The sequence below is a fragment of the Ooceraea biroi genome, chromosome 4 (genome assembly GCF_003672135.1).
Source record: "Ooceraea biroi isolate clonal line C1 chromosome 4, Obir_v5.4, whole genome shotgun sequence".
Taxonomy (NCBI): Eukaryota; Metazoa; Arthropoda; class Insecta; order Hymenoptera; family Formicidae; genus Ooceraea; species Ooceraea biroi.
The window spans coordinates 11,678,371-11,706,324 of record NC_039509.1 but is presented as its reverse complement, the minus strand read 5'-3'; the positions used below and the strand labels follow the sequence as shown (position 1 = coordinate 11,706,324).

The 27,954-nt window shown below is 36.8% G+C and overlaps 2 protein-coding genes across 4 annotated transcripts in view; both read right to left on the bottom strand.

The window, feature by feature from the left end:
* Window positions 1–30: 30 nt before the first annotated feature.
* Window positions 31–3,934, bottom strand: LOC105284355 (phospholipase A-2-activating protein). Its single transcript, XM_011347764.3, has 6 exons — window positions 3,801–3,934; window positions 2,480–3,349; window positions 1,984–2,314; window positions 1,569–1,815; window positions 1,066–1,484; window positions 31–844 (listed from the first exon to the last, which is right to left on the bottom strand). The coding sequence occupies exons 1-6, from the start codon at window positions 3,932–3,934 to the stop codon at window positions 518–520; spliced, it is 2,328 nt and encodes a 775-aa protein (XP_011346066.2). The 3' UTR covers window positions 31–517.
* Window positions 3,935–6,201: 2,267 nt separating this feature from the next.
* LOC105284357 (neprilysin-2) overlaps window positions 6,202–27,954 on the bottom strand; it is a 30,085-nt gene continuing 8,332 nt past the window's right edge. The window contains exons 1-10 of one of the 3 annotated variants that reach the window (XM_011347768.3): window positions 25,894–26,261; window positions 16,374–16,519; window positions 12,885–13,019; window positions 12,173–12,418; window positions 11,611–11,822; window positions 11,249–11,425; window positions 10,486–10,980; window positions 9,914–10,205; window positions 9,350–9,600; window positions 6,202–8,415 (exon numbers count right to left, since the gene is read on the bottom strand). In XM_011347768.3, the coding sequence (XP_011346070.1) occupies window positions 8,077–8,415; window positions 9,350–9,600; window positions 9,914–10,205; window positions 10,486–10,980; window positions 11,249–11,425; window positions 11,611–11,822; window positions 12,173–12,418; window positions 12,885–13,019; window positions 16,374–16,519; window positions 25,894–25,925 (2,325 nt within the window). In that variant the 5' untranslated portion in view covers window positions 25,926–26,261 and the 3' untranslated portion in view covers window positions 6,202–8,076. Of the gene's footprint in view, window positions 8,416–9,349; window positions 9,601–9,913; window positions 10,206–10,485; window positions 10,981–11,248; window positions 11,426–11,610; window positions 11,823–12,172; window positions 12,419–12,884; window positions 13,020–16,373; window positions 16,520–25,893; window positions 26,262–27,954 lie in introns of those variants that run through there. The other 2 variants (XM_011347766.3, XM_011347767.3) reach the window with 2 other exon arrangements.

The following is a 27,954-nucleotide window of genomic DNA, read 5'->3' as shown; positions in this document are numbered from 1 at the left end:
GCACGAGTTTAATCAATCAATAAATTGCTGTCAATTCTAAACGAACGTTTATTCCGTAGGAATATAAAGAGCAGCTTTGAGAATCATATAATACACTTGAATACACCTTTACGTTATTCGTAAATGTAAAACAATACCTATTACATAAAAATTGCTATATAAATCTAATCTCTTTTACTCTGCACTTATATGCAGTATAATTACAATGGAAGGACATGATATATTTAAATGATTAATGTTACTTGTATTAAAAAATGTATTTTTATTTTCTTATTATTTACGATTGAGCAACCGAACTCTAAAACATGCATACATGTGCAAGATTAATCCATTTTTCTTCCCGCGTATTACCAATCGTATGAGTGCATTTTTTAAATTATTTAGTAATATCACTTTTATATACGCGCGCGCACGTGTGTTTGCATACGTGTGAATTATGAAAATTCTCTTCCCAATTTTTTCCCTGATTTAATGAAATTTATTTTTGGATATCGCATTGCACCACTCTTAAAACACATTAAATAATCAAATTCATAATCTGCTTGGAACAGTTTACTACCTTGTTCGACGTGTCGAGATCGGTCGCGCTGTCCGACAGAGTTCTAAGAACATTTAAAGCAGTTTCGGACTGTCGTACGGCGCTAATTAATTCGTTACGATCATCAGGACCAGGTGTAGCGGCCAATAGCGTTCCCAGTCCAACTAGAGCTCTGAACATCGCTTCGGGTTCACTCAGGCGAGGTAATACAGTGAACAGCACGTTCAGAGTTCTCGTTTTACCAGGCATATCGTTACATTTATTTAGCGCTACGATCAGATTCAACATGTACGTCGATATAGCGACCTGAAAGAAATATTTTATTTTGCAGACTGTCTCCATCTTGATTATATTTAATTTTGTATTTTATATGATCTTATAAAAAAAGACATTTTATTTTGAGATGCAATTATACGACGAATCATCAAAAGGATGAGTTTAATAATTTATTAATCACTTTTATGCGATTTAATCTTTCTTTTTATTTTAATTATTTCAATTATTTTGATAATCGTTTGATTACACACCTGATTGTTTTTATTTCCGAGAGATTGCAGATTCAGCACGGACCTGAGTATCTCGTCTCTGCAGTCGAGACAAAGCTTCTCTCCTTTCTCGTGTTGAAACATATTGGCTATCAGTCGGAAAGTGAGCATCTGATTCGATGGAGCTGCGTCAGATTTGATATGCCTCCCTATGACCGGCAGCAATTCTTCCGTACACAATTGATCGTTTATTTCCCTGTGAAGCACAGCGAGCCTCGCTACGTCAAGAGCCGGAAAGACCGTGTCGTTCGGCCAATCTAACAGGCTCTTCAACGCGCTGATAGCGCTAGCTTTGACTTCCTCGGATACTCGCTCGTCCGTGAGTTTTCCTATCGCGTCCAGCTTTTCGTCTGGTATCTTATACATACTTTCTTGTTTGGCGTTTAACTCACGTAGCTTCTCTGCAACGTCAAAAGAGGATAATGTGAAACCTACGTTACGTCTCGCCGCTCTTGATCATCCGCGACACGATGCTCATTATTTACCGAAAATAGCTGACAGGTTTGCCTGCTCTAACTTCAAGTATTTCAAGTGAGGTATATAAGAGGGAGATGCGGATACGTTGGAAGAAAGATTAAACGACGGTGATTGTACAACAGTAACGTCGGGCGTACTGGACGACGTTCCTGATCCAGGAACGTATCTGCTTCCTCCTGTAAAAGGATCTACATATTGAGACCCAGTAGTCAGAACTGGAGCTGGCTCAGAATTCTTTACTATGAAATTTGCAACCTGAAGCGAAGTACACAATAACTTTATCTTTCTCCTTTCACAAACTAGCGAATTCCGAAATAGTCGTTTCAACAAGCGATAAACACACGAATGCGAAGGATTATATTTTTATCATTAAATACACAAATGTCGTGTGCAGAAACCGAAATGTGTTGCGAGGATTCATACCTGGTCCAAAAATAATTGACTGAGATTATTATCATGAAGAAATTTCTGCGCAACGTGCCAGGGATCTTCGCCCTTATTGTATGGAAGTTTCAACGGCGGCACGCCGTCCTGTATATCGACCGAAAAAACGTAATCGTATTCTATGCCGTTGTACAATTGCTTGCCGGAAGTAGCCGTCGTGCCACCGGTCGCACCCATCACGTCGCCGATTTTTATCCACCGTTGCTCGTTCTGCGACCAACTGTACGCTCTAACTGCGTCTCCCTCATTCACAATCTTCGTTTGTCCGTCTCGCTGGCCCGGCTGTAGAAGAATTCTCGAATCTGGCAAACTGTGCACGAAATTTAAAATTCATTTGAAATACAATTTAAATGTATGTAATAAAATGATTATAGTTGATTGTGAAACAGGAAGTTAAGTGCACGATACATTGGCACAAAGTTCTCTAGTTCCTTTTACAAGTAAAAATCCCTCTAGAAAAAAAAAGTACACTCACTCTTTTACGTTGATGTCCCCAATTACTTGCTGCGCATTCAAAGTGGTGCTCGCCACTTCTTTCTCAAATGCTTGCAGCATCTCCGCGTTCGCGTATCGCTCAGGGTCGGGCGAGAATATCCTCACCGCACCGTCGGAGCTTCCGGCAACTATGTCACCGTTCGGAAACAGTTTGATACACCATATCGACTGCGTCGGCAGGACAATAGTCTGACTCAGTTCCGTGTTATACCATACTCTGATAGTCCTGTCCTCGCCGGACGAGTAGACGTAAGTGCCATTCGGCACAGCTGCTATGCTGTAGATGTAATTCTCATGGCCGCAGTAAGTGCCTAAGCAGGTGCCGAGCCTGGCGTTCCAGTGCCTTATCGTGGCATCGTTCGCGCAGGTTAAAAACTCGTCCTCCTTGATGTCAACTATGTCACGGACGCAGTCGGTGTGCCCGGTTAACTTGTGTTGCATGGAACCGTCTCTCGCCCACACTATTACCAGCTTGTCAGCCGATCCGGTCACTATGCTACCACTCAATAAATCCGCCACGCACCATACCGCAGCGGTGTGACCCGTGAGAGTCGACTGTGGTTTACCGAGGTCGTTCACGTCCCACAACCTAGCAGTGAGATCCCACGAGCTTGAAAGGAATGTACCTTCCTCCTTGCCAGTTCTCAAATTGCATATGGTGTTCTGGTGTGTCGTTATGACATGCGCGGGCTCCGTTTCATCCGCCACGTAGACGCATATGGTGTTGTCATTGCTGCCGGTGATGATATAACCCTTGGGAATTCTCTCCGATGGATTGATCACGCACACTGAGCTGACAAAGTTGGAGTGACCCTTCAATATCGCACTTTGCTCGTACTCGTTACCTGTCCTGCAAAATTCTAGGTTTTAATAAAATACATGAGTGGCTGTATCATTTGACAGAAAAAAACCGAAGAAGAAGCTTGATTGAGAATGACTCCGAGTATCAATATAACTAAAAATTTTGCTCTCTCTCAGAACGATTTGTACATCATATCTTACAACAATAATTTACAATTTTACAAATTACAAATTTACAGAATTATTTTTCAGAAAGATTTCATCACGAACTAAAAATTCTTTAGCTGGAGAAGAAGAAGGATAAGCCCAAATAGCAACATTCAGATGCACGCATAACCTCATGCACGGAAAAAGAAATCTCTCTCTCTCTCTCTCCAAACGAGAGTTAATTATCGATAATTATCGATAAAGCTAAAAGCGATTAGGAGACGGTACAAGAGCAAGGTCGGATACTGCGAACTCTCTCGTGTGGGAGGATCGCTTCTGCTTCGAGTACCAACCCGGTCGGCTTCCATACACGCGCGGTCTTGTCCCGGGAGACCGACACGACGGTGCCGTCGGCGAAAGTCGCCACCGCCCTCACGTCCGCGGTGTGGCCGAGCAGCACGCTGCTCAATTTGTACGTTTTGTCCATGCTGCTGCACGACTACCTCGGATAATGACACACGTCAATCTCGCGCGGCGATTACGCGATTCACACCCCACGACCACGCAAGTATCCTCCTCGCGTGTCGCGCTGCACTGCGCTGCGCCGCGATGACAAACGCAATCCTGGTCGCGCATGCGCCATATTTGTCTGATGCATCTCGTGTATAGGTTATTTTTGCGCTTTTTTAAAATTATGATAATATAATAAAATTAAAATGTAATAACATAATTATGTTGCATACAGAATGCGTGTAATAATTGTCAAATGATTGCTACATTAATTTGTTAAATGGAATTTATGTTTTATTTAAATGACAATTGCAAAAAGTGATCGTTAAATCGTGAATTCACGAGTGAAAGCAAACGATTTTTCATAACAGTGGAAATTATAGATAATATCAGACAGTGCAACGACAAATATGCGCGGCATATTTTTTAATTTTTATTAAAAACTAAGATTAAACTTTTTATTAAATGTTTTTAAGTCAGTGCAAGTAAATCGCATTTATATTACAAATAATATGCTATTCGCCGATTCGAATATTGATGCAAAATTGTTACCGCAATTTTATAGTGTAATTCGTGTAGAAATACAGTTATCGACGTGAAGTTGCCGCGCATCATTTAGATTCGCGGTTTCAGCTATTTTCACGCATCGCACGTTCCGCAGTGCCGCGTCGCGTCCCGCGGTTTTTGTTCGTTTGAAAGTATACGTGCCGCGTGAAGCGAACGTCAGGAATATCAAATGTAAATCGAACAATAAGCGCATCATAGACCATAATATACTACTGGACCGCGCATTATCTTATCTCCTCCATTAGTTAGAAAGAGAGAGGCTGCCGCCGAGTTACGGGAAAGCGAGACATCGCGTGTGACATGGAAACTATCACCTTTAAGAGTATTAGTTTTTTTTTATATCTTCATATCTCACGTTATTGTTTTTTATTTATTTGTTTAGAGACAAATGACAATACGATGTGTAATTCATCGAGTTCTGATATTGGCGCGAAGTTGCCGCGCATGTTCAGCGCTGTCGCGTCGTTCGACGGCAGTCAGTCATGTTGGCGCATCGCGTTCCGCGTTTTCTACTTGTCGGAAAGCGTACGGCACGTGAAGGAAACATAAGGAGTATTGAATGTAGAGCCGGCCGGTAAGTGTAACAATAATAAGTGCGCATTGATGCAAATTAGTTTTTCAAAGCAATTAGCAACTGATAATTTCGCGTCATTAAAGTTCGCGCATTGGCCTGAAGTTGCCGCGTGTCATTCCGCGACATCGCGTTGCGTCGTTCCATCACGTACTCGGTCATCCTGCCGCGTCGTCGCGCGTCGTCACGTCTGATTTCGCGGGTTTTGCTCGTTTCAAAGTATGCGCCGCGCGAGATATAAATATTGGCAGTGGTCAAACGTGGTGCTAAATGGTGAGTGCGACGATAAGTGTGCCTTTGTATAAAGTATCTTCGAAAAATACTCGACAATTGACGATCGATTCGCGACGTAAAGTTCGGGCTCTGGCGTGAAGTTGCCGCCATGCATTGCTTAAATTCTCAGCTCGTTTGAAAATGTACCGCGCGTAGAACTAATGGCGGTAGTATCGAATTCAACGTTGCTCGATCAGTGCAATTATGAGCGCGCGGAAATAAGAACGATCGCGATTACGGTGTGATTCGCGTTATTTCAAGCGGATGTTATAGTGCGATACGACATCGGAAGAATCATTGGAGCATGCAGACCGCGAGAGTTCCTGGTGACGATCAAAACGTCGTGCAAAGTGCAAGTGCGAATGAGACTACGAGACAAAAATCGGCGAACGTCTCACGATCAATCTACAATTCAGGTGAGTGATAGCATTATTAAATATTCGATTTTGTAGCATTTGCGAGTGCCATTTTCTGTACGCACAAATTGACGCACAACATCCGTCCATTTATAAATTTAGCAAATTATTGTTGGTCAAGTGAACTTTGTGTGTTAAATTTATTGGGAAAATTGTCGATATATTGTAACAAAGGGTCATGCATATGTACAGCGAAGTGAAATGAATCGTTAGGTAATATCAATTTATTAACGATATGTTATTCGATATATCGCACACAATTATACCGATCAACGTTTTCAACACGGTTTTATTTAAAATACTATTCAATGTTTAAACACGAACATATATAATACAAAAATTATTTAAAATATGTTTAAAATAATTATTAAAGTAATTATTAAAATATGTTGGTCGGTAATTGACATATATCAGTACTAATAAGCCGACATTACCAACGATTTATTTCATCACATTGTACATATCGGTACCTTTCTAGGATATGCATAAAATACAGTTCGATATGTATATTTATATGAGATTTTTCTGTATTAAACTTTTACATTCAACAAATACCTTATGAGATACATACGTTCCTTATCTTCTTTTTCATTTAAACTTATGGTACACATGATCTAACTGTTGTCGTGTAATAATAAATACGAGAACTGCAAAATGCAATATATATCTAGGGGAGGAAGGGACGTGGCGTAAAAATAAAAATGCTCTATGCATACATACGGATGCAAAGAATATGGAGTTAATATGCGGGTAATCGAGCGCGAACATCGTAATTCAATCGCAGTAATACTTGTAACAAGTTGCCCTAAGTACTTCGAAACGGTAACTCTACGACTACTTTGTCCGAGAGTAGCCCGGCACAATTGATAAATAGCGAAATCGCATTAAAACATCGGTATACGACACGCTGACAACGTACAACTAGACGTATATACGTACGTACGAAACGCGATTCGTAGAAAATCGGAGATCGGTAACAAGCATGCTCATGTTGGAGAATTTAAACAGAAACGCAAGTTTTAATTCATTTAATATTAATTAATGCTGCAATGTTGCAATTAACTTTTGACGAAGAAGATGTGATCTTTTTAGGTTTATTTAATTACAAACGTTTTAACAAGAATTTAATTTGTGCTTCGGAATATTTCTCATAATACTACTAAATAATACCTAACGTAAAATAGTTGCGACAAGCAACGATTCTCGTTAAAATCTTTTTTTTATAAAAAGCATCAAATTTCTCGAAAAATATTTGTAATTCTTTCGCTGTTGAAACTTCCAGCCTTACGAATTATCTTATGTATAATATGTATAGCGTATACTATTTACTATTCCATATCCAACAGAATACTTAAAGATTTATTCTAAAAAGCGAGACTTAACAAAGCTGTCAACAATAAGAAAGAATGAAAAGCGGGTTTTTAACGAAGCTATCAACATTTTTCTCTTGCATTAATCACGCAAATGTATTCTTAACTAGAAACAGTTAGATAATTTAGCTTAATGTTGCGAGTCAACTCCGTCATGGAATTATCTAAAATTTTTGACATATTGGCACAGAAATTCCTCACTATGCCCCGTACATTAAAGATAGTTAAACCATAAACTTCATACAAGTGGAACTAATTAATCCTTTCGAATCTGTCGTTAGTTCATTTCCTTTCTATTTATACTTGCGCGTGTCCTGGCATGTGGTTTCTCTTATAAAAATTCTTTACGAAAAATGATGCATAATACGCGTAATATAATATATATATATATATATATATATATATATATATATATATCGCGCTTCTAAAATCGAAAATCGGATCTATAGGTTCCCTGCAGGGAATATTTTCTTAGATCTTCGTACACTTTGCCTTATTGTAAAACTTCAGTTCTTTCTTTCAAACGGCATCGTTGATAAAGCATCTTCTGCCCGTCATTCGACAGAATACCGTAAAAAGGGAATAAGTTATCTCCATATTTTGCAAATATGAGGTCAAACAATTCCTTTGCGTTCATTAATCCTAGAAGCGACAGCGCACGCTCAAGTCACGTGTACGCAAATCTCATAATGATTGCTTAATTATTTAGTCTTATAAAACTTAATATAATATAATAATCTAATTTTTAAAAGTAAACAATAACCGATCAATGAAAACGTTACGCATTCAGATCCCTTTATTATTAAGCTACAAAACGGTAGTATTGTTTTGAAGAAATAACGAGGAATTGACGTTGGCGACTTCTAGGATTAAAAGCGATCGCGAAACGCGTACAGTGGACTCCATCATTGGCTTTCGAGATCTACCATACGGTACACTTTTTCTCGGGATTCATGTTCGAGCCGATCGGGCAGTTGAAGTCGCGTGAAAACTCCTCCATGTTCGAGAACGGTCCTCGTACACGAAACTCGCCGGGGCTGTGGAATCCTGTCGTGATGCGCACCTTCATTGCTTCCGGTCGGTAGTTGCTGCACCAAGTATTGGCAGCACTTATCCAGAACATTTGTTCCGGACTGTAGGACAGACCCGGCAATTTTTGTTCTGGCTTGTTCCGCTTGACCCATTCCGTGTACGCGTAATAGGCCTCTTTTATGCCGCCGTTGTCGGCGATGTTCTCACCTTGGGTGTTTATGCCATTCAACTATAAAACGCGAAATATATTAATTATGATAGAATTTTGTGCTCACTTCCTAAATTTATTAATATAATCATAATAAAATTTTCATCTATATTATTGTTATATATCGGCAAAATATGATATATCTATAATTGTTCGGTTTTATATTATATGGATAGAATACTTTATAATTAATTGTTTGACAAAAATTAATTTGATTTGATTTTAGGATGTATCATGAAATATTAATTTACAGCTATATGCATGTTAAAAATTAAAAGCGTTTATGGGTAATATATTTGTCGCGTCTCATTTATAATATATTGATTTAGTTACGCAAGGGACACAACTTGTGAACATTTCGCTGATAAATTGCTTTATATATGTCAATTTTTCTAAATAGAAGATATGTTTCCCTTTTCTACGTAGTATTATGGTAAAGATACGAAATCTTCTGGAGAGATTACAGAGTTTTATGACTCGCCGCATATTTCTCTAAGTAATTAACTGTTGCTTCAGAAAAAGATATTTTTACACGAGTATGACCTCGTTGAGAAACTTTACTTATTGCCGTCACTTTATCGCGCGTAAATATTATGTCGTATAGACAACGTGTAATGAATGAAAATTGCAACGCGTAATGAATGAAAATTGATACAAATGGCAATTATACGTATAACGATAATACGCTTTTATGTTGCAAATACGGCAAAAATAGCAGTAAATAGACTAATAAGAGATATTATGTTAATTGTGTTTGCAACCTATTAAAAAAATATCTCATTAAAAAAATAATATAATAATAAATTGTAAAATATAGCTCGATTTAGATTCGAATGATCTCTTTCGTATTTTTCCAATGTCTCTTCATAATTGAGATTTCCGCGCCAAAAATATAAAAGAATTTCACATGACGATAAGGTATATAAATGTGGAAAGTATATAAGATTCGCCTTACATTCATTCCAACGTCTTTTACGGTGTAATTTCCATATTGGTGAATTATACACTCGGCCCTTTTGAGATAATACTCCTTTGTCTGCGGTGCCCACCAGTCCACGAGATTACCCTCCTTATTGAACTGTCTGCCTTGATCGTCGAAGCCGTGGGTAATCTCATGGCCAATGACAAAGCCGATAGCACCGTAGTTCATGTAACGTGGCCGATCGTTGCTAAAGAACGTGCCTTGCAAAATACCAGCGGGGAATTCTATGAGGAAAATTACAGAACGCAAATTAATTAATATTCAATAAACAACTTAGCTAAAATTAATGCACAATTCTAATGTTTCTTTCCTCGAGAATAAAATATGTATTACTCAACCTATATTTTATTCAACCGGTATAGAAATATAAATATAGAAATATAAATTTTATGTGTAGAGAAATACACATTTCTAAATTTATATAATTTCTTATTAAAGAGATATTGCTTCTTTAAAATGTAGTAAAAGAGATTCACTTTTTAAAATAATATCCAATGTAATTAAAGACTACTTAATTATAGATACATAGATACTTACGAATACTGTTTTCAATTGACGAATAGAACGCGTTAACGACAGCCGGCCTTCCATGAGCTATCCATTCAGTTTTGTTCACTGGCTTCCTTAGTCTACCGAACGAGAAATTCGTTCCAAAGGTAGTCATGTTTAAGACACTTCCTAAGTAATCACCGGAAGTCAATTCGAGTCCCTTGTAAAACTCTTCGAGTTTCCTGTCGTCCAACAGCTCATCTGGATAGGCAATATGTGACGTCATATCTGCCGCTTTTTCCAAAGCACTTGCTCTGGTTTTTTCATCCATCCAATCCACCTAAAAATATGCATAAGTTTATTAAAAATTTACCAAAAAATCGAAGTATATACCAGGAACTTTTATAATTAATATTTTTGACGTGTGCTTTCAATGTCCTGATAAAGAAATGTTTTCTTGTCCAAAAACTTTCAACTTATAGATTATAAAATTAGAATGTCTATTTTTCAATTATTTTAATTTCTAAAATAGATAAATTTTCTTAGATTTTAATCCCGGGAGAAATCTCTTTGCGACTTCGAATTTGAGGTCTAAGCGTTTCTCTCTTTCTCTTTCTTACCTTCTTCAGGATCTTCGTAAACTCCTCTCTGATATCATCCACCATTTCGAGCGCAGTCTTCTTCGCGTCTTCCTTGAAGTACTTCCTCACATACATTGAGCCCACGCTAATTGCTAAGCTACCAGAAACAATGTCCACGCATTCCTTCCACCTTGGTTCTCTCTCCGTTTTGCCATTCAACTCCATCGTGTATTTTAGCTGCCTCTTCCGTATGTCATCCGTGAGATAGCTGACCGATGCAGCGGCCGCTCTCCAGAGCGCATAATTCGCCTGCACCCTCTTGGGTGTCTGGCTGATGAGTCGTTCGAAATCCTTCAAGTAGCTGGGCACATTCACGATAACTATCTCGTCTCGACCAAGCTGCGCTTGCGGCGCGAGGATAGTATTGAAGTATTCCCACCATGGTATGCTCGGATAAGCCGCAGACAATTCACTTACGGTCATGGGATTGTAGAGGAGGGTTACGTTGCGTCGTTTCTCGTTTGGCAAGGAGATCTGCATGCACATTATCCGTTTATTGGTTTAATCAATGAAAAACGAAACGTTAATCTCAAGCGAATCTTTAATTTTATATGGATCGTGCATCATTCAAATATCTTTCTTTCTTTTCTCTCAATCACAGAATTTATATAGATTTTATAGATATAGAAGTGTTCATTTAAGTATTTAGTTGTAATTTAATAGACAAAAAATTTTTTTCCCTAAACTGTTTCAATTACGGATCAAGTTATATATTTGGATTAATGGACGAAAGACGACTTACGTTCGCGAGCTTTATTTCAAATTCGAGCGACTCCTTCAACTCCGTGCGAGCTCGTTCTGGATTAGCACCGAGAATTTTAGCAATGTCTACCATATATCTGTAATATGCTTGAACAATTTTCTCGTCGAAGCCTTTTGATAGATACTCGCGCGAGAGACCCAGGGCTGCTTGATCAAGCTGTAACAGTTATCAATTTACATTACAGAAAATTTATGATTGTAAATATCATATTTGGCTTAAAGTAAAAAACGTAATAATTTATACGGTTCAATTTGCATATTTTATACTTAAATAAATTATGGTTTTTGCCTACGTTTGCTCTGGATTTCACAGTTAGAATTAGTTTATACATTTATACTTACATCAATCAAGCGCCTCGAATTGTTCTTCAAATCAACGCTGACTCCGAAATCGATGAAGTAGTCGACGGAATAGCCTAATCTGCGGAATTTATAGACAGAATCTTTCCAAGTAAAGTCGCCCTCGTTCCATCGTTCGCCATCTAAAACCGGCCAGCCACCAAGTTTCCTAAGAATGTCCAACAACGGTTGCAAACCTCGTTCTTCAATGACAGCTAAAAAAATAAAATACTATCGATTACATAAATGTCTTTTCAATATTTAATTAATATAATTGAAGAATAATTATGATATTGTGAATATTACAAATTTATAATTTAAAGTTTTGAAAATGGTATCACGTGTTGAATAGTATCAAGTTTATAAAAATTTTAAAGAATTAAAAGTTTAAAATTGCATCGGATTAATTTAAACTTACACTTTACCTAAATTTACCGTGTGTTAAAATATGTTTATTTATATGTGATATCGCTAAATTAGTAGTATAATTTATGTTCAAACAAGTTTGTTCTGCTGTTTTTCGGGTCTGACGATTTATACGAAAGAGTTATCTCGTGCTGCCTACTTTTATTCATGCAGGTTTTGTAGAATTCTTTAGCGAGTTTAAATGGCCTTGGCTCGTTTGGCAAACTGTCCTGCTCGATACTGGTTCGTAGTTGTTCCTCGAGTGCATCCACAATGATAGAGAACGTATTCACGCTGACTTTGTCGTCGGGAATGATGGTAGACTCGAGGAAGCCACCGCAGGCGAATTTGTAAAAGTCATCACAGGGCTCCACATCACGATCCATGTTTTTCAGTATCTGTGAGGCTGCGGGCGTGTTTGTTGTTGCATATATTAGTACAATACAGATCAACAAACAAACAAAAAATTTCGAGTACATAAATCTACGTAATATATGTTTGAGGAAAGTAATATTAAAAAAAATATCTTTAAATGTCACTGTATGCTAGATATTAGCACCGTTATTACTAAATGATGATAATTTGTTTGTGTTTCCCTTAAATTTTATCCAGAAAAGTACCTAATTAGAAGAAAATATATAGAAAATAAATTTAATTATTTCTTGAAAATAAATATAAAAATACTGAATACAAATATATATTTTAATTTTCGTGCGATTTTGAAGATTGTTAATATCAAATAAGCATTTTGTATGCGAAAGTCTTCTTTAAAAACAAAATATATTGGAATCTATATTACATCATATTATTCGCGTGCAATCTGGCGATAGAAGATAGATTATAGATGAAAATTTTTAATATACTTCACTAACCTGTGGAAACACATCCAGGCGTCAGACAGATATCGCCGCATTCCGAACCCTTGTGCACCGTGTAGATGCCTTTCGACGTTTTCGAACCGCTTAACGCTTCGGCTGTGGATGGTAGCACCTCTACATTAACAGGATCTGTTCTCGTGCGGATGCAGGTGCAGTTGCGGGTGCGAAAAAAAATGCGTAATAGCAACAAATCAATGAACGCAAAGCATCAGGTTACAGAAGCTGTGACAAAACTTAAAATGCATACGTAGCAAATATTTAATATTACAATACTTTTCTTTCAGACTACTTTTATATATTATACTGTGCACTTTTGTTACAACGATTGCATATCACACGAGCAAAGGAAAATTATTTGTTTTCTTGTGGTTTTCTTCAAAATATCTATTACAGGAAAAAATTATTAATAAAATGTCATTTTCCTCTTAATATCAACTGCATTCGTAGAACAAATTGCATTTATTTCACAAAGTTTTCTTAGCCTTCTCTCCTGAACGAGTTCGCGTAAACAACACGTGTTGTTGGATGCTCTTTCCTATTATTTCTCCTCGTTGATTTGTACGAGCAGTCGCATTCAATTCGCGTAGGAAAGGCAACGTCATCAAAAACCACCGAGCGCTGACTAACGTATCTCCCGTCGGTTTTTAAAATACTCTCCGAAAATATCCCAGATGCGTCAGTAAGGATACGTTCGCCAACGGTGTGGTAAACCACACATGCGGAATCACAATAATAGCTGCGGGGGGTGGGTGCAAATCGACACGATATTATGCGTGCAACCGCTTATCACCGTAATGTAAACGCTATGAAAATTACGCGTGAGTAATTCTCTCACAGCAACTGTTTGCCAACTGGAAATATCATAATGCGTCAGAATCGCCCTTACATTGACGTCATTTCGAATTACACGTCACGAGCTTTGCCGCTACTTTTTTAGAGAGCTACGACTACTTTTCGAATTTTTTCAAGACGCTTCATAAATTTTCTCAACGATAATCTCGCGATCATATTCATAGCCGATCATCACTGAAAGTCGTCCAATGAACCCAATTTCTGTTCATAAAGACATCTTATTAACATATTTTTGTGTATAATTCTTTTATATATACAGGGTGAGGCACCTAAAACAGGCCACCTGAATATCTCGGCTGTTTTGGTGATAGAAAAAAAATGTGTCAGACCAAACTTGCATGATTTCGAGGGACACATAATTTGTTCTAAATAATTTTTTATTAGGTGGACGCGTAGAGGTCATATGAAGGTTAACTTCGTTTTTTTAAATGGTGTGATATGTTTTTTTACGTACCATCTAGTAGAGCGTTTGAAGATGCGCACATTGATCTACGGGTCAAAATCATTCAAGGTCACTGAAGGCTAAAATTTCTAAGTGCTAGAACTTTTTCATTTCTGAGTTTACGGTATTTTCAATAGCAGAGAACTCTAGGCAATATAAAAAAATAATGATAACAACAACTCAGAACTTCGCGGAAAAAGAAAAAATTTCTAAGGGCTAGAACTTTTTCATTTCTGAGTTTACAGTATTTTTAATAGCAGAGAACTCTAGGCAATATAAAGTAAATTATTTTCCCTTGCAGTTGGCCTTCAATGACCTTGAATGATTTTGACCCGTAGATCAATGTGCGCATCTTCAAACGCTCTACTAGATGGTACGTAAAAATACATATCATACCATTAAAAAAAACGAAGTTGACCTTCATATTACCTCTACGCGTCCACCTAATAAAAACTATTTAGAACAAATTATGTGTCCCTCGAAACCATGCAAGTTTGGTCTGACACATTTTTTTCTATCACCAATAACAGCCGAGATATTCAGGTGGCCTGTTTTAGGTGCCTCACCCTGTATATATGCAAGAATATCTTAGTTATTAATTTTCTCTCTTAATAAATATTCTTTTTACTTTGCGTCTCTAATTTTGTAATTGCTGGTAATAAAGAAAAAGCATATTGATTAAAAATATAATAATAACGCTTCTTGTAACACGACAGGATTATTGCTCCAACATTATGCTCTTTTTTATTTAACGATCTAGTGGAGTACTTGGATATAAGACGTGTATAAACTACTCTCACAGGGATAAAATTTACGATGACGGCGCTACAATATCGCGTCTTACTCTTTTTCGTACAGTTAAAATTTTTACGACTCAAACACGTACCGTTACAGAGTGCCTTTGATCGTAAACGCAATTGCTGTTGGTTGAGTCTGCTGAGCCATTAAAAAGCACGAATTCTACCTCTCATCGAGATATTGAAAGAAAACACAGTGAACATACATACACGATGTATTCCGACAAAATGATTTGAATGATATACAGTGCAACGCTATTTAAAGCAAGCAGTAATGCTTCAAATATCATTTAAATCTCTGTCAACATCTTTCCACAAATACAAATTCAGTTTCAGTTTTAAATATTTTTTATTGCAAATTTAACACATTCTAATGAGAATTTTTATAGATTGTAAATATGCAAAATCCGTGATTTTCCAAAAACAGAAAATATACAATACAAAGTTAAAATTCCAGTTGTCTGAATGCATAAACTTTCTCTCAGAACATTTGCATTTTAAACCGTTAAAAATGTTTCATTTCTACTACATTGCTTTTACTTTCATAAGACTCTCGTACTATGAATGTATAAATTGTATGATGATTTATTATAGAAGTAGGCATGCCAAACGGCATGAATCTGATTTTTTGTTGGAAGATGTATCGTATAAGCCATTACGGAGATTTCCCTGCTGCCATGCTGCGGGAAATTATGACTTGTCTGTCACTAGCAATTTCGTTCCAGGCATTAATGATTAATGTAATTGGACGATGTTAAGTAATGTCTTTGTCGCAATGCGAGACTAACGCATGTCTCGTGATGTCGGTGCGTGATGCTTTGCTGTTGCATGTGCAGGGTCGGTTTTGCCACTTAGATTTGAAGCAATAAAATATAATCTTTTCTTTCTCTTTCTCTTTTTTCTCTGTCCGCAAATTTTGATGTTATGTTAAATGTTATTAAAAAAGAAAACATACGAGTTACCATTCCTTATTTTTCGTTCTTAATTATATAGGAAAGAGAAATAACTCATTTTAAAACTAAAAACTGAATTTTGTTCGTCCCAGGATACAGATCCGATCCTGCAAACGTGCAGGAATGCCTTACACTGAGAGGCTTTCGTAAATCACAAACGCAACGCTCATTGACGTTTCAAATCCTTTTTGACGTTGTCTTAAAATTGCAGTCTATTATACAAAATTATCTTAATTAAGTGTTCGAACTTTTGAGCTGCGTAATAACCATTTAAATCAAAATTCTTTTCGATTTAACATAAATCAAGGTGAGAGAGAAGAGAGAGAGAGAGTTTTGTTCCTCGGGCTGTGCTGTATTTTAAGTAACTCGTGACACGCATCACACGTGCACGTGTGGTTCGTGTTGCACTGCAGGCCGTCATAAAAGTGAGTGCTCTTACCGTTTTTGGACGTTGCGTTGCATGTCGTGTTGGCCGCCAAAATTCCGAGTGCCACCGCCAAAGCGACGCACAAGAGAAACCCGGAAACCGCTATCACCGTTAACCCGCGCTCCAAACCGGATCGCCTCTTCCACCATGTCGGATTTCTGTAAAAGATTCACAGGATGAGAAAAATGACAAATAACAAAAATTAAAGAATCATTTGTAAACTACAAGGAGCATTTATTTTCCACGTAAAACATGTAAATCATACTATAACAATCTCGTGTCCTCTGTAATATTCTCTGCAATATTTTTCCACGTCAACTTGCAAGTTTTTTTTATTTATAATATTAGCATTATGCAAATCATTGTTCCGCGCGCGTAACGTCAAAGAAAAAGAGAGGTGAGAGAGAGAGCATCTGTTTGCTTCTCGCGTTCCACAGACTCAACTAACAGGTTTCTAAATTCAAAATGATTAACTACAGCAGTAATTATGCAATTGCCATTACGTAATTTGAAAAATATTTCATTTGCTCGCATATTGTTCGCGGTCGTATACAAGATATTGTATCTTGATTACTTGTTAAATAGCATGCTTATACAATACGAGCTCCTTTTGTTTTTCTCTAGCTGCACAGTCCTCACAGTCTTACAGCAATTATGCAAATAGCGTCTACACGTTTCCGAGTCCAATCTTCTATGAAATAATATTTCTCGGTTATGCATTTTCTATGCATAAATAATTTCTTTCTACCGGATATACTACGTGCGTTTTGTATTTTACGCACATCGTAAAGAAATACATATTTCTATGTACAAAATACACAAATTCTCAGTTTTGTACGGTGTATAAAACTCGTAGAATTCAATAATTAATTAATTGTTACTATTTAATAATTACAAATATTGTATATGCAGAATATTTTCACATCCACTAACCATTTATTCTTCATTGATCTGCAGATCGATTTTCCACGTCTCCATTAGATCGCGAATACTGCTGGCCGTAAGAAGTTATCGTTCGCAATAAAATACCACTTTTACCGAAAGTACATTGCATCGGTGCCATTAGCGGCGCCGGAATTTATGGATCGCTTTTCCTATCAGCAGAGAACTGCCATACGAGGCGCGGCCAGCGAAAGGCAAACTTCACTCGGATTTTTATCTTCGTCCCAGCCGCGCGCGGGTACACTATTTCTGCGTTTGATTTTATTTTTATGTTTTATTTCGTCTCGCGAGATCGCGACGTACCGAGTTTCTCGCACAATCTTTTGTGAGTTATTTTCTGTTCCATTCATCTAAAAGATAATATTTCTAGCTTTCTCGGAAGATAAGCGATTTTTGTGCTGGAGCATTATCATGTTGTTATGCAGATATTTTTGAATATTTCCAGATGGCAAAAGCGACAATAACTAATATGCAGCAACAGTTGTCGGATTCTATTGCATGTGTTTGTCCGGCAAATGTGCGATGACCCCATGTAAATGCATCGAATGCAGGTACTTAGACAGATGAAGAGCGCATAATAGAACTTATAACGCGCGTAATGCAACCACGGGTTTATTGACCTCATCGAGACGCACGACGCGCTGAGACATCCTCTATCTCATAATATTGAAGTCAATGCCACGATTCGTCTGTGTTTCAGACGTGTGTCCTTGATCTTGTATGGATTTCCTTGATACATGGAATAAGAAAGATAACGACATTAGTGAGAAAATATGAAAAAAATTTGATACTATATTGGTACATGTGTACAAATTACTTTGAGTTACTATAAAAGTAAGACTTCTTAAGAAACTTTTATCTATTCCATGTTTTATACATATAATGATAATAATTATGATTATATTAAGTATACAAATTATCATATTAAAATAATTCAAAGATTTAACAATTTAATTAGAACAATATCGTAAAAACAAAAAACATGCAATAATTGTAGGTAAATTTTTTATCATTATTTCATTCGATTATATATAAACTTATTACACATTCATACTAACGAATCATGGTTACCATCGAAATAATTTGCCAACTTCATGACCTGGCAAATACCTGCGTAGCAAAGTACCAAACGACGTAGCGGAAAGGTATGGAAAATGGATGGGGTACAATTACCCCCCCTTTTGCGGTATTTACCCCCGGTTATCGGTGAGAGATTGCGGTCTATATTCCACATTTGTCGCACCACTAACCAAACAATCAAGCCTCATCGTCGGATCGCGATTGATAGATTGATCGGCGAAGTGACTAATGTGCGAAATTAACGTTTAAAATCATATTTCGGCCTCGATAATCGAGCTGACAGCAAAATTTGCTTGTAGTTTATCTCACGACGAGTTCAAATATCTACAACTTGATGAATTAACGTAATTTATTTAATATCGATTAATTGTGTGTGTTGATAGGAGAGCAATATACAAATTTCGATATATAGTATGCCTTTTTCAATTAGCACATGTTGAATTGATCATTCAACGACACCTTATTTTGCATACTTCATTCTGCATCTTTTCTTGAATTGACAAACGAATCGCTTAATTCCGGTTTCGACAAGTTCGCAAGATAAAAGCGATAATTGTCCAGCTAAACAGTGGCAAGCGTTTATGATGCGAGGTATAACTATTTCCTGAGACGGACGTGCACATTTTTGTAAATGACGTGATAAGACCATCGAACGTGCGAATGGGCATGCTCTTAACAATGTCGTGGTAAATTTTGACGCTGCATTTATGTTAATTTGTCCATTTGTTATGTGCATAAAACAAGAAATATCGTTGATTCATCAAATTATGTCAGGTTTTCTTCAATCTTACGTAAAAACAAAAGAACACTTTAGAAAATCTGTTTTCCGATACTTTTAAAAACAATTTTCCTAGAATTGACGAATATCATTTTAATCATACGATCATTTTCATCATCAAATGTTGCCTGTATTTTTTCCGATAAATCTGATATAAAATAATAAATTTCCGAACATGATTGATCTTTCTAAAATTGACTCCATACTCGAGCGCATCGTTTGATAATAAGTATTATCACTTGTCGTCGGAACAATCGATTCACGTGATGTGGGTGTTATCGGTGCGACCCGTTGCTCACCATCGACCATCCTCACTCTCCTCGCGGTTACGTTCACCATGGTGCACGTGATGGCATCGATGTGTTTCGACAGAGCAATGCGACCGCGAAACTATGTCGCACAGGGTCAACAGAGAGGCAACACACGAGCTGCATCGTAATGAAGAGATGCATGAGCGAGCAAGGCGCGCGTGACATCGCCTCCACGTGCCGCGACCTGGCGCCTCTTAATCGTCTTCCTGACCCTCTTCCCTCTGTAGGACACTGTACTCTCACGTTGCGTTAATCGTTGCCGCTTGTCGAAGATACAACGTTAAAGGCATGCGGCATGGAAACGAGCAATCGATTATTGACCTCTCTATCCGCGTTTTCTTCTGTAATTGTATGGAACAACGTGATTACCTTCCTTCCGAGATTATGCTCGATCGACTGGAATTAATCATTGATAGTTTTTAGTAATTATTGGATTAGTGTCGCTGTATCAATTTTTTATTATAATACTTTGAATCTCCTCTTTGAAAGATATACTGTGATGTTAGATTAATCTTGCCATCGTAACTATTTGATCGTACGAAAAATTTAGATAAAAGAAAATTAATCATTCTTTATATTACGTGTATTACTCACAGTCTGCAATAGATTTATGGGACTGTAATTATTTATAGGACTATAATTGTTCGAACCGTTGATTGTTCGTTATCTGATTTTGTTATCTCGACAAATGTATTGTGCTTTTAATATTGTGGCCTTATTATCTTTACAACTCATTATAAATTACTGGTAGCACTATGCTGCAGTTCGTTGATCTATTTTTTTGCACGTTTATCTTGTTCCTATGCTCGATTCTCACCCGCGACATCGCACGATTCCTCTCGTAGATAGTTCTGATGACGGTAAATTTTCCAATTCCCGTAAATTGCGCGATGGCACATTGTTACTAGAGACTTGACGGGTATTGTAATATATGCGATAATCAATCCCCACCGACGCTACTCATTAGATATACCACACGTAACACGATTCCTTATGCGCATCGGGAAACACAGCAATACGTTACCTGATAATGCTTGACAAAACACAGAAAATTATTTTTAGTTTATTTAATGCTTGAAGTTACGTGATTATGCCATGTCCGGTTTTCTTCGTAAAGATTGTTTTATAAGAATAAAATTCTGTATACATTTTAAGAGAGATCTTTGCATAAATCTATGTAATTCTTTTTTAAATCAAACGAATTTAATTTATTATATAAATATCAAATAAAAGTTTTGATGTTTAATGCATCGCACGGTACATTATTTTCTTACGTCGGTATAAGATATCAAGAAAATGGGATGATTTCAGGCTTGGTTGCTTTTAAAATTTTACGTTCGAGGTCACATCATCTGTGCAAATCTTTTTAACGGCATAGCAGATAAGAGCCATGCTCTTTTGATGGGCGGCAAGTGTACGTCTTTTATAAGCTTTCGCGTATTTTCGATATTCCCGTTGTACGACAACGAGGTCGACCATGGGCCACTTCAGGTGGACGCGAGACAACGATGATGAGGATAAGGATGATGACGACGACAACGTAACGGCAAATTTTCGTCTCGGAGAAGGTCGCGCGGGTATTTCAGTCAAGCCGCGAACGTGTGTTTTTCGCTCGCAATTTCGTATCCAATTATCGAATTACGGCAGTTACCGCGTAGATTAGCGTGACTTCTTCGCCTTTCAGCCGACCTCCGCGATTCACTACTTGCGTAAAAATCGCAAGAGGAAGACCTCCTTTAAGTCCGCGAAATTAATTCCGATTGTTGGCGACACGCGTATGTGATGAACGATCCTACGGGCATGCCTGGAATATCAATTCGATCGCATTTGGCATATTTCTCGTCATCCGGACGAATCCTACTAAAGATCACTCGAAAAGCATCTTCGAACACGGTATATGTTGCACGAAACTCGGCAACCGTTATGGTATTCATCGTCAATGTGCAATTTGTGAAAATTAGCATTCGCTCTGTTGAATTTGCTGTTTACGTTGATAACGTAATACATATGTGCAGACTGTAACATCCTCTTATAAAATTGTGACGGAACTGTTTGTTAGATTAAACCATTATCAAAATTTTATAATATGTACATATATTCATGTTTTAATGATTGCATACAGTGCATGGATAAAGAAAATATTCGCTTAATTTCTTTTCAGATAATTTTACAGAGAAAATAAAAACGTTGCTACAATGCAACATTATTCAATATACTAATATTAAATGAAAACATATTTTGGTTCAAGAACCATTTTGCAACAATGTTCTTCTGCTTCGTGCAAAATTATTTCGAAAGAGATACAGTATGCAAGTACTTATCAATTATTTTATAAATTATGTGTTATGTAATTCTTTCATGTATATGATATTTATGATTCTGGGTTATGTGAAAATGTCGCTGAATCAGCGAGCCTTATGCAAATCATTTCGCGACTTTTGCAAGAGAAATGTCAACGTTATCACTTAAAATGAATTAGTTAAAATGGTTACATAAAGAAAGAATCTATTATATAATAATGCATAATTACTTTTTTGCAATAATCGATTTTTTGTAAGAACAGTATACATTCAATCAAAGAACAGTTGTTCGAAATTTTATAATATCCGCACAATACACACACATACACACACATGTGAAGCGAGATTCCAATTTTTTTATTAAAACTTTCATTTCGTGGATATATAGAGAGGCCAAAGAAATGTAAATATATTCACTTATCATTACGGAGGTTGCTGAGAGAAAAGCAGATAAAAACCTGAAGAATTTATCTCAAACCTATGGCGACGATTCTTTTTCTAATCTACGCACTCCTTACTTTATCACATAGATAATACGTAACGAGCGATAAGTAAAAATAACGGCTTGATAGAACACCAATTTCGGGATCATTGCTTCTCGCGGTACCCATATCTCTTTAACCCCTTGTTTATGTCTTTCTCTGTCACTTGAAATTCATTCAAGATCAGGTATTTATTTGAATCGTATTTTTTTAGTATTTAATTTTTTAACGTACGATGAAGTATATTGGCAATATATAAAAGTTCATTATATATTTTATCAATGAATATATAGTCATTTAAATATAATCTTCCTAATACAATCTTCCTAATAAAAGGATCTTAAGATTTTAACATCGTAAAATAGAACAATGTATTATATTTATTATTAGAAGATGTAGAGAGATTAAAACAATTAGTACTATAGTACTTTCATAAAATCACGATTTTATCATAATTGGTCAAATAGTAATATAAAATCCTAACTTATATTTGTACAAGTTCAATAAAAATTTATGTATTTTAGTCAAAAGCTATTCATGGAAACTGATGGATCGCTAAATGGATTTGTCAACATTTCATGATAAATCTATCTGTGTACATGATGATACGTACAATAACGTAGAAAAGTTACAATTGTTTAGTATTTCATGATAACTACCTGCAACAAAATGATAGGCATATCAGATTTTCCCTTTCTCTTCCGTCAGCAACGCGTTGTATAACGAATACGTAGCAAGCATACCGTTTCTTTTTCCACCAAGGGATAGTTAGCGCAGGCATAATAACAAATGTTTGTGAATACAACAGAGAGAAGTGTATCTTAACGCATTCTAATTAGCAAGTGTCCTCCCGATCACAGTAACGAGATATCGTGGTACTAGTCAATGCTACGTATTTATTCACTTTGATAATTGCTTGCTATCATCTTACGTTTTTCGTCGAGTGATATTTGCATAATAAATTCCAGGGTTATTATTGTTCGATCGTGCAGAGCAGATCGCTGGAGAATAAACGAGATCGTAATTATGCAATTAAACCGAAGTGATACAAGGTTGCATGAGTATTTGCGAGAATTGTTTAGAAATCGGTTTTGCTGTTTATCGCCGCATGGCACGTGCGAATAGGAAGATCCGCCGCATTTGCAAAGTTAATTTATCTTGCATATCGCCTAATACCATACGTCACGCGAATTTTGCACCGTGCATGTTGCTTCGCGATTGTTGTAACACCGAGACAAGCATTTGTAAACTTGCACCATGAAACTTGCACCATAACGATTCCAACAAACGTTCGGCCTACCTTGCAAGATACTTTCACCTCGAACAAGCGCACGAGTTCGAGATAAGTTTGCTCTGCACGTTTTGTACTAGACGACTCATGGCTCCCTCATATCCGCCAGCATACTAAATAATTTCCGTATAGAAAGAATTCTACTCTTTATGGAAAATCCATATAAATCTTCCTTTATTTATATCATTGCTATACTTCTTAATTTATTAAACATCTTATGTTTAAAAATTCTCTTGCATTAGTCTTGATAAAGCTATTCCTCTAATGTTCCTATATTTTTCTGCTTTTTTTTTATACATAATTACTATGATTTTATGATTCTAAGTATCTATATTATAAGTATATATTATAAATATCTATATATCTTTTACTTCTTATCAGTAATGCTGTACCTTGGATTGACATTGAGATTATGTGACAATGACAATGTACTCGTCACTCTCGTAACCAGCTGATTACATAGAATACTAAAGACCGTTAAAGAGCGCTCATGAGCGCACATTATAAATTATCATCGTAAGTTATTACATAGAGATGCAAGCCGGAATATAGCGACGGTTTTAATTTTGTCAAGTCTCTCATTCGAGAACGAGGCAGGTTGCTAAGATGGAAAAATATTTCACAAACACACGCGATACATTCCTTAAGCAAAGAAAAGTTCAAGGACATTGCGAGATGACGTAACGCATAATTACATGAATATTTATTAGAAGAACCCGTTAAAGCACGAATGTTCCTTTGGGGAATGAGGCCTTTTTTAAAGCGGCCCTGCCGCTCTTTTTGTGGTTGCACGTTGCAATGGCCGACCGGCCCTCGATATAACATCAACGCCTGGCACGTTTATCACCGACTGCCCCTGCGTGCATTGAAATCGCGAGATTTCTCGTTACGCTAAAGCGTCCTGCTTTTTCTTTTGCACGGCTGGACCGTAGTAGATTAAATAGACTCGCTCATACATGTCGATATCGCGATTCGCCGCGGTAGACGATAAACGTTCTAACAGTCCTAGATTCGACGACCACGATTCACAACAAGTCACGATTTATGTGAGTTCGATAAACAGAAAAGAAAGCTTGATAGTGATGCATTAAATTGTAATAATATTAAATCAATTTAAGACATTCTATTCTTTACTTATACAAGTATCGACTGGTCCATATTTTCCGTGAAACGATCTTACATTAATGTCTGTAGCAAGTACGCGTTCAAGTAATTTCGATAATTGGTACTGGATATTTGATTATTTCTTGTTTAGCATGCGTAGCGCATTATGAAACGCCGAAATTTTTATAATCTTTGACACATCAATTTGTGATTGATAACGCGCATAATAATCATGAATCGTTATTGGATTCGAGAACGCTTTCATCTCTTATGAGATGCTCGCGATTGATCTCATCTCAATCTCGGGTTTCACCGAACGACCAGGTTTTAATAACGTTGCATAAGTCAGCGAGCACGTAGCCCATGGTAAAAGTAGAACTTTGCTAATACACGGTGGCAAAAGGGAAAGAGAACGCTAAAGGTCTTCCGGTATGGATGGCGCGTCAGCAGTTTGCAATTGCCAGACACGTGTCCTTCCCATGTAAATGTAAAAGTTTCCCATTTATAGGTAAAAGTTGAAAAGACATCCGTAGAAAGCCGGTCTCGAATTCAATAACATTCATCTGAAATAATGCAAAAAACAAGATTTTGCTACTTGCATCTCAAAGTTTAACGTCACTAAATTAAAAAATTGCGTATAATGAAATATATTGGCGCTTTAATTTACTGCTCTTTGATAAATAAAAGTCGACTAGAAATTAGTTTCAAAGATCTTCACGTATATAATTTGCATTTCAATCATAAACATATATAGTTCTATTCATCGAATATGTTTTATAGAAAGTTTTTTTCAATCGGTGTCCTTACTAACTCAATGCATAATTAACACCGGTAATCTCTTTATTTTCTTATCTCTTTCGAAACTAAATGGAGAAACAAAGTTGGAGTTGCGTTACAAGTCGCCAACATAAATTGCACGGTTTGCAATTAAACGATCGCACAACCGCGCAGCAATATCTTCCTTCCCCGCTCGTTTTACCATCTTCTTGCATGGATAATTCTGAACGAAAACAGTGTTGTTGATTCGATTTGTTTAATAACGTCATTATCACGATATCATTGCATCTGAGTGCGGTAATCGTATCGTAAAAACGTCATTGCATTTATCAGTAAAACACGGACAGTTGCATTCGGGATGAAAGAAATGGTTTGAGAGAAATCCTTCCGCACTCCGTGAGGTTCCGCCGACACAAGAAGTAGTATTATCGTTTCCGGCAAATAATATACCGTATACGGCAACTCACTTGATAACCGTTTGCTTCATGCTGTTGGTCATAGCGACTAGATTAGAGTTTCTGTGTCTTGCTGGTTGTCTTCCCCGACTGCTCTCACTAGCACATTACCACTTTCAACACTTTCGTCCCGTTCGCGTCGTTGCCGCCACTTCTGCTCTGGAAAATTCAATCGGAAGACCTGTGCGGTTTCCGGCACGTCAACCGGAAGCTTTCCGTGGCTCGAGATGATCTCTTCGATTTCGCGATTTTCTTTTCCTTTCGCGGTTTTTTGTTCGATTTTTCGAAGGAGATCTGTGAGAAAAAGGAAGAATCGTGGAGGGAAGTTGCAACCTTCCTCCACGAGATCCGCATACGAATCGGTTTGGACTGTTAACGCCAGACTGGAGTAGCGCGCGCGCTTCTGCTCGTATTTAAACGTCCTCTCCCTCCCTCCCACGCCCTCTCTCTTACCCTCCCTCTCTCTTTCTCACTCTCTCTCTTTCTGTCCCTCACGAGTTGGCGTCGCGGGCACATTTCCCCCGAGCGCCCGAGCAAACTGCCGCGAAAATCTGAAGATTCGGTGGCAAAACGTCTCTATTGTTTCGTATCGTTAAAAGATAAAGAAAACTGTGGAAATATAAATACACGAAGAGTAGAATATGATCTTGGACGAGAGAAACGTAACATTCTTCGAATTTGTATTCTTGAGATTTTAGTACCGTGGGATGGCTTTGAAGAAACTTTCCTGGTGAACACTATGAAATATCTTGAGGGAAATCAGCTTATGTAGATTAAAAACTTTTCTTGGAAGGAAATTTATTTAAGTTCTTCTTCTCTTTTTCTTTTCATTTTGTTTTTGTATTTTGCGGATAATTATTTTTTAATGACTGTCTTACCTTATTTTGAATTATCAATTTATTCAATTCATTCAGTTATTTGCGTGTCACAATTTTAATATAGGTATTAATAAAAAAATAAAATCGATTGGGCGAGAAGTCGCGGAGCTATCTGTAAAGCTCCAATCTTAAATTCTGAGCTTAACTTCTAAGTATGTAGTATTACTGAATTAGTGCGCCGATTTGAATAGCAAGGAGATACTTCCTCATTACTGTGCTTGATGATTTTGATTTGCCGATTTAGTCAAAGAAACATTACGGCGAAGCTGACGCATGTCCGGTTCATAAAGAGATAATTTTGAGAATTCTGTTACGGTAAACGCATAATCATAGTCGATTGTATATTTCTTGCAACACGTTATTGCAGAAATTGTTAATGATGCCGTCTATTTCAAGTATTCCACGAGTCCTGTACCATTTCCTCAATTGTATTATATTTGCTTTAAAATAAAATTCGTAAAAGTATCAGAGATTAACTATAATATTTGATCTGTTTTTTCATTCTTTCCAATAATCAAAATTTTGGAATTAGGTATCAAAACAATTTAAAATATTTTCGTTAATATAGTTTTTTAAAAGATTTTAATTCGATAATTTAAGATTTATATATATTTAGTTTTTTAAAAGATTTTAATTTTATAATTTAAGATTGATATATACAATAAAATTAAATATGAGTCTTTATTATACCGCAGATTTAAAAGAAAAACGATCTTGTTTGTTATTAGAGATTTATGATCAGTGAATGAGTTTGCGAATAATAGCAGTGCATGAGTTTCGAAAACTTGACTCGCTGCATCCCTTAAAGGTATTATGTGCGAATAGTAAGCTTCGCCGTTACAGAAGCAACCTCGGAACTCTTCAATGGTGCGTTTTGAACAAGGACGGAATCCTGTTTTATGACTAAAATTCAGTTAGCAAAGCTCGAACTTACGTAAGACGCATGTACAATTGCTGATGCAATGATCGACTTACGGCTTTATAAATCGAAGGATAACTTTAGTGAATTAGCACAATCTCTCATCTTGCACAATTGAAGATAGGAATTAATTAATAGGAAGTAATTAACATTTTAATTACGATAACGAGTTTTATCGATATAGTGATTAATTCTATCGGATAATTATTTATGATATATTTAAAAAGAAAACATAAAAAGTAAAGAGAGAATGAAAAAAGATACATGATTTTTATG